Genomic DNA, 7549 nt, shown 5'->3' with positions numbered 1-7549 from the left:
ATTTTTCACGAACAAATATCTCTAGTTCAAGTCCAAAATAACATAATTGTGTTAAAGAAGCATTCAAGATGAGATTAGAAACGCTGTACAATCATTTCACTTTTTTTTTTTTTTATAATCTAACGTACTAGAAAAATTTAAAATTACAAATGTATTCATTTTGAGAATCTAGTGGGGAGGAGATGAGAATTGGTTTTAGTTTTCAGATCACAATGCAAACTGCAAAGTCAACTCATTACATATTGTATTATATTCACCTCAATATATAGGCAAATCAATGAACCAAATGTCAATATATATTACCTAATCAAAAGGGAAGGTTCTATCTAACAATAGTAAAAATAAAGTCAAATGTCAAAGAGAAACATCACAATTTCTAGCATGGCTCCTATCTAGATGAGAAGATGCACATTTCTTTGAAAAATGAACACATAATTAGCGTAGATGACAGTTTTGGAGAAATATCAATATCAACATCCACATCAGATACACAAGTATTCCCACTAATCTCAAATGAAACTTCAAGATTGTCTCTTTCTCTCATATTTTTTTTATTAATGAACAGCAACCCAAAAACAAAAACAAAAAAAGAACTGAAAATAATAGAAAAAGACTGGCCTGACTTTTTATTATAAAAAAAAAGTAATAAAACAATAGGCAATAAACACGAGGCAGAAAAATAACCCAAGCCGAGGCGAGGCAATTCATTCTCAACCAAGAACGTCAAAGTCGCTGATGCTACTATCAAAAAGTCCAATATGTGCTCTCCACGTGGGGCTCTCCCATTGGCCACTTCGCTTTCCCTTTTGAAAATTGAAAAAAAAAAAAAAAAGAAAAGAAAAGAAATTCGCTCTCTCCAACTTTTAATACAACCCTCGTCGTCGGAACAGATACTCGGAATATCTATCATCATCGGAAGCGCGGGCCTCTCGAGTGGGTAGAGAGAGAGAGAGAGAGAGAAAGTGCGAGAGATTTCTAGAGAGAGAAACTCTGAGACTCAAGAAAAGAAAAGAAAAAGACTCTTATTAGTGCTCTTTCTAGGGTTAGGCTTCCTTCAGCAGTTATTTTTTTAGTGAGTACAAGTTAAAAAGGAAGCAAAAGAAGGACGGGGAGCTTGATTATTGGAAGCTAGAGGTTGCGGGATTCTTTAGCTTTTAATTCTTTTTGTTTTTGTTTTTTGGGGTCAATTTTTCTTCTCCGGTGAATGTCGCGTCGATTGTAAGGTTGTCTGTTTTCCTTTTAGGCCTTTTGTGGGTTTGTGTTTATCTCTTTACCTTTTGTTGTGTGTATCAAGTGCGCGGAAGCGGAGGCTTCTTCAACCTCAAGCAAAGTGTGTGGTTTAATTTGAGCTAGTTTAGCGGTGAGAAAGCTGTGTTCTTTTGTGCTGGGTTTTTTTTTTTTTATAGTAATAGTGGAGTTTGCTCTGAATGTTTAGTGTGGAAAAGAGAGTTTTGATTTTTACAGGAGTTGGGTTTTGGTCTTATGGTGGATTGAGGATGATATGGAAATTGAGCCAAATGTTTACTGAAACTGGATAGGTAGCGTTTGTTTAATAATGCCAATTATTGTGGAGGATCATATTGAGATGAGGAATTCAGGGGTAATTTGAGGGGTGGCAATATGAGTTGTAGTGTGAACAGTGGAGGAAGACAGCAGAGGAATTCGGCTTCGGTCTCAATTACGGCGCAGCAGCTGGCAATCGACGACAGCCTGCTGGTTGATCCCAAGTTGTTGTTTATTGGGGCGAAAATTGGTGAGGGAGCTCATGGGAAAGTTTATGAAGGAAGGTAATGCTCAGTTGTTTGTTAGTCAAATCATTGTGTTACTTCTTGCTTGGTGTGATGAAATCAAAGTGTTCGCTGATTCCAGTTTAATTTGTTGCTTTGTTTGTTGATTATGTTGAGGATATGCTTTTGCCAATGTGGGGCGTTGGATATGTGATATAACATTCTTGTGAGTTGTGACTTTATATTCGTACATTTTTCAGGGGGAATCTATTTGACACTGTACTTGTGTGAATTCAAGCCTTCATTATTAGATTACAAGTTGTTTTTGTTTGTCAACTAGCGGGAGTTACTAGTTCTGATGTCAGCAGATGAATTGTTCTGTTTCGCTTTGCTTTGCTTTGCACAGAGTGTTCATGAGTAGTTTGTTGTCTAATTATTTTACCAGGTACGGTAGTCGAATTGTGGCTATCAAAGTTCTCAATCGTGGGAGCACTTCTGAAGAAAGAGCTCAACTTGAGAATCGATTTACCCGTGAAGTTAATATGATGACTCGAGTGAAGCATGAAAATCTTGTGAAGGTCAGTGGATGCTTAAGCATGTCCTTACACATGTTCATTTTGTATCAAAAATTTAAGCTGCGAGTTTAATATATATGTATTCCTGGCTGCCTCAACTGTTGAAAACCTTTTGTCTTTTGTGTTAGTTTCACTGGATGTAATACCTCTTTTTTTTTTCATCTCTTCAGTTTATTGGAGCTTGTAAGGATCCTCTAATGGTGATAGTTACTGAGCTATTACCTGGAATGTCACTCCGGAAGTACCTGATTAGTATTCGTCCCAATCAATTAGAACTTCATGTGGCCATTAAATATGCTCTTGACATCGCTCATGCAATGGAATGTTTACATGCCAATGGCATTATACATAGAGATCTAAAACCTGGTACCATATGGCTAGTTTGAGTTGTACTTCACTACTGTATTTTATATTCTGGGTTATGTACTGTAACAATTTGTTTGTTAACACTTATTGAATTTATTGACATAGTTTATTTTGAATGACATCCAATACTTCTAACGTTAACTTTCTGCTCTAGTTCTGATTCTCTGTTCATGAAGTTAGTAGAAATTGCAGCACTGCTTTAGCCATAAGTTTCCATAGCTTAATGTTATTTGTATCTCTTATTTTCTTTCTTGGTTATGCTTATCCAGTAGGCTGCAGATGGTTCTGAATTCTCCCTTGTCAAATTATTGATTCTGTTGGATTCTTCTCTTAATTCAGAAAATTTTACTCACATGATCACTTCATGTTATCTTAGGATTAACATTGTAGATATAAATATTGGTAACAAGACCGTACACTCAGTCTTTGATGCTTGCCTTTTATGTATTAGCTGGGGCTTTTTATGTGGTTAACTTTAATATTATGTTTGCTGCTGCTGATTAGTAGGTTTCATTTTATAGAGCATTTTTTTGTATGGCTCAATGAGTATGATTCATTTCTTTCTAGTTTAACGATACATATGAACTGTCTGATTGCAGACAATCTGTTGCTTACGGCAAATCAGAAATCTGTAAAGCTTGCAGATTTTGGTCTTGCAAGAGAAGAAACTGTGACTGAGATGATGACTGCAGAAACTGGGACTTACCGTTGGATGGCTCCTGAGGTTTGTAAACATGTTTACCTTGATCTTTTTGCACGACTTTTTTATGTCTTAATCAAGATCTTTCATTTAGTTCAACAAACTAGTGTGGGTGAATGCAAATGCTTCTCCAATCTTCTCTAGCACGGACTTTTAATTTGTGAAGCCTTTCAGGTCTATTGGGTATCTCTGAGGTTCTTGGAAGTGGACTTAATTTTAATTTTTTTCTCTTTTGGAAAAGCTGCATGTGTATTTGATTGAGTACAGAATGACAAAGTTATTACTCTCTTTTTGGCTTTTGAATGTTTTTATAGTGTGCACTTGAATCTTTCATCTATAATAGGTCAGGGATAATGATATTTTTTTTCATTTTGCACATGGATATCTCTTTTGATTCATTTTTCCTCTCTACATTTCACTTGGTGGTGCCTGCATTCTGAAACCTCGACTGCTCTTGGGGTGAAGACTGCTCTGGCCTTCCTGGTAATATATAACTAGTATATGGATCCAAATTTTTACAGTGAGCAGTTTCTTTCTTTTCTAGGGCTTGAAGTGGAGTGAGTTAGAGATGAATGGTAGGTTGAACTGGTTACTGACAATCTTGATATCATTTAGCACAAAATTAAAACACAAATTGGGTGTCAATCTTACAGCCCCTATTCACTGATGTGATAAAGTGTTAGTTCCCATTGGGTTAACTTGCGGTTTTGTTACTGAATGTGTATGTTATATATCGTGATTGCTAATATGTTCCTAGTTTCCTACTATGTTTGCACAATTGGTAGTTCCCTTTGACCAACTATTAGCATTTACAGCTATATAGCACTGTCACATTACGGCAAGGAGAGAAGAAGCATTACAATAACAAAGTTGATGTGTATAGCTTTGGGATCGTCTTATGGGAATTGTTGACCAACCGCATGCCCTTTGAAGGCATGTCTAATTTGCAGGCTGCCTATGCTGCTGCTTTCAAGGTGAGACTGATTATGTTATTTCTGTTCTTCCGGATGTCAATATTAGTGTGTTATGTGCAGTCTGCCGCTATGCTTTAGAGCATAATCTTTCTTTCATCTGTAAAGAATAGAAGACTGCTATCCTTGTTGGTTGCTTACTCTTGTATTGTTTCCATCTGAGAATGCAGCAAGAGAGGCCTCGACTTCCAGAGGATGTCTCCCCTGATCTTGCCTTCATCATCCAGTCATGTTGGGTTGAGGACCCCAATCTAAGGCCTACGTTCAGCCAGATCATCCGCATGCTCAACTCTTTCCGCTTCAAACTCTCACCCCCCTCACCACCCCTACCGGACAGTGACAGCAACGAAGCAGAAGCAAGTAACGGTACCATGAGTGAACTATCTGTCCGGGCAAGAGGCAAGTTTTCTTTCATTAGGCAACTCTTCAATGCTAAGAAGAACAAGAACACACAATCAAGCTGACCAAAATTTTGGAAACCATCCCGTTGTTTCAACTGAAGGAACACCTCGAGATCGATGGTAGAAACAATGTTTAGTAACTTTATGATTTTAACTACCCAAACAACGATGAAATTCAAATGATGAGAAAACACTGAAAGTGAAAAGGATGGATTCAGCACGGTTCACATTGTGTACGTGATTTGATTGTAAAGAAAACCACATGGTTTTGGAAATTTCTCTTCATATCAATGGAACCTCCCTTTCAATAAGCATCGTGCATTTTCGCAAATTCATTTATTCTAGGTCAAGAAATAGTTTAATAAACACTTAGGTCCCGTTTGGTTAGTAGGAATGTCGAAATAGGAAAAAAAAATTATTATCTTTTTCAGACCGATAGACAATGAGAAATGGAATTAGAATACCACTTGAAATTAGGTAATTCTCTTTCCAATCTCTAATTACAACCAAACAACACCTCTAAATGAAAAATGAAATTAATTCATATCCATAATATGATTTCCTGCCATCCAAACAGGGAGGACCCTAGTAATCTAGCCTAATCCTAATCCAATTTTTAATCTTCCGTCGTCATTTCATGACAAAGCTTCCCACTTTCCATGAACCCCATGTGACGTCGTTTTGGTGGGAATTCCAATTTAAATAGAGCCACGCTAGCTGAAGCTCGCCATAACCAAAAGCTTTCATTTAGGAAATGGAAGTTGCTGAGTATGAACCGCACCATTCCTCACATACTTTCAGACCTTCGTCGTCATCTTCAACCTCTCTCCTCCATCAAACAAGTCGAAGCAGCCCAAGCTTTCCTGACCAAAACAGGCCTCTTCTTCACCCAGACACCTCTCCTTGCAAAGCTCATAGCTTTCGCATCTCTTTCACCACTGGGCTGCCTCTCCCACGCTCAATCGCTGTTCCAAGAAACCGCCATGGACGACCCTTTCACCTGTAGCACCATGATCAGAGCTTACACCAACAGCGATTTCCCCATCAAAGGGATTCATATCTATAATCATATGATCGTGACCCAAGTTGGGTGTGATCATTTCACTTACAATTTCGCACTCAAGGCCTGTGCGAGAGTCATGAAAGGTATGAAGAAAGATGATGCGAAGGTTTTTGGCTTGGGGATTGATTTGAAGGGAGGTGAGATTCATGGCCGGGTTTTGAAGCTGGGGTTTGATTCCGATTTGTATGTTCAGAATTCGTTGCTGTTCGTATATGCTCAAGCTGGGTCTGTGGGACTCGCGCGCCAGGTGTTCGATGAAATGTCTGAGAGAAGCGTTTCGTCGTGGAACATCATGATATCAGCTTATGATCAGATAACGGATTTCGAATCGGCGGACTGGCTGTTCCAGTTGATGCCTCAGAAGAATGTGGTGTCTTGGAATACGTTATTAGGGCGGCATGTTAGATTGGGCAACGTTGAGGCTGCGAAGATGGTGTTTGAAGAGATGGTGGAGAGGGATGCGGTTTCGTGGAATTCGATGATTGCTGGTTATGTTCAGGTTAGAGATTATGGTGGAGCATTGGAGCTGTTCCGGGAAATGCAAGTTGCTGAAGTGGAAGCTACGGAAGTGACGCTTATATCGGTTTTGGGTGCTTGTGCTGAAACCGGGGAGTTGGAGATTGGAAGGAAGATTCATGAGTCGTTGAAAGGAAAGCAGCATAAGATTGAAGGGTACTTGGGGACTGCCCTTGTGGATATGTATTCTAAATGTGGCAAGTTGAGTTCAGCTTGGGAGGTGTTTAGTGGGATGAAAATGAGACCGGTTGGTTGCTGGAATGCAATGATTATGGGTTTCGCTGTCCATGGTCACTGCGAGGAAGCTTTGGAGTTGTTTGCAGATATGGAAATGCAGGTTGGTGAAGTGAAGCCGAATCGGATCACCTTTGTTGGGGTGCTCATTGCTTGTAGTCACAAGGGTTTGGTGGAAGAAGGGCGCCGGTATTTCAGTTACATGATTCAAAAATGCAAAATCGTGCCTGATACTAAGCATTATGGTTGCATGGTTGATCTTCTTAGTAGGTGGGGATTGTTAGATGAAGCCTACCAGATGATCAAAGCTGTGCCTTCCCTATCAAGCTCCTTGTTGTGGAGAACCTTGTTGGGTGCTTGTAAGGTACATGGAAACGTTGAATTGGCTGAGCAATGCTTTGAGCAGCTAGCCAAATTGGAACCTCTTAAGGATGCAGATTATGTTTTGTTGTCAAACATCTACGCCGAAGCCGAGAAATGGCACGATGTCGAGCGGTTGAGGAATGAGATGGTTTGTAAGGGTGTTCCCAAAAGCCTCGGCTTCAGCCATGTAGAGATGAAATAAAGATGGGCGGTGCAAGGTCATGTGCCTTAATACTACTCTCGCGCAAACAAGCTAAACTTAAATTTATAAGCTTAATTTGGTTTGCAAGTTTCAGACGGTTGATTGTTCATCAACAAAACAGAAGAAAACTGTCATTACTAGATGTTGTAACTTGTAACTTACATTTATAGAATGTCATTATTAGAAGGCAATAATAGTCAATTATTGATGCGTGCATATCGGGGTCTGAACTAAAGAGAATTTGACTGACAGCCTAGAAATTCAGTTCAGTAATGAACTTTTTACTCTCTGGTAAATGGTGGTCCAAAAAGGACCATAATTTCTCTTGAAAGTTGGACGTTGTATAAATACCCTGTGCTCTCAGACGTGTCACTATCCTAATAGTTTGGCCATATCCAAAGATTCCCTTGATACATCCACGACATTTTCAG

General features: G+C 39.1%; 2 protein-coding genes across 3 annotated transcripts; both read left to right on the top strand.

The window, feature by feature from the left end:
• The first annotated feature begins 871 nt into the window (after window positions 1-871).
• Window positions 872-5051, top strand: LOC112193360 (serine/threonine-protein kinase STY13). 2 transcript variants are annotated; one of them, XM_040517162.1, is made up of 7 exons: window positions 872-1360; window positions 1539-1787; window positions 2173-2305; window positions 2473-2668; window positions 3268-3392; window positions 4184-4342; window positions 4510-5051. In XM_040517162.1, the coding sequence occupies exons 2-7, from the start codon at window positions 1621-1623 to the stop codon at window positions 4801-4803; spliced, it is 1074 nt and encodes a 357-aa protein (XP_040373096.1). In that variant the 5' UTR covers window positions 872-1360; window positions 1539-1620; the 3' UTR covers window positions 4804-5051. The 2 variants fall into 2 exon arrangements, with proteins under 2 accessions (XP_040373096.1, XP_024189233.1); XM_024333465.2 differs by having other exon boundaries at window positions 872-1787.
• A 120-nt stretch (window positions 5052-5171) lies between these two features.
• LOC112193358 (pentatricopeptide repeat-containing protein At5g15300) lies at window positions 5172-7328 on the top strand. The gene has a single exon (XM_024333464.2). It carries the CDS (start codon window positions 5511-5513, stop codon window positions 7116-7118), a length of 1608 nt encoding a protein of 535 aa, XP_024189232.1. The 5' UTR covers window positions 5172-5510; the 3' UTR covers window positions 7119-7328.
• Window positions 7329-7549: the final 221 nt, after the last annotated feature.

This window comes from Rosa chinensis, chromosome 3 (genome assembly GCF_002994745.2).
Source record: "Rosa chinensis cultivar Old Blush chromosome 3, RchiOBHm-V2, whole genome shotgun sequence".
NCBI lineage: Eukaryota > Viridiplantae > Streptophyta > Magnoliopsida > Rosales > Rosaceae > Rosa > Rosa chinensis.
The sequence above is the reverse complement of the archived record's forward strand: the minus strand, read 5'-3'. Positions and strand labels throughout refer to the sequence as shown.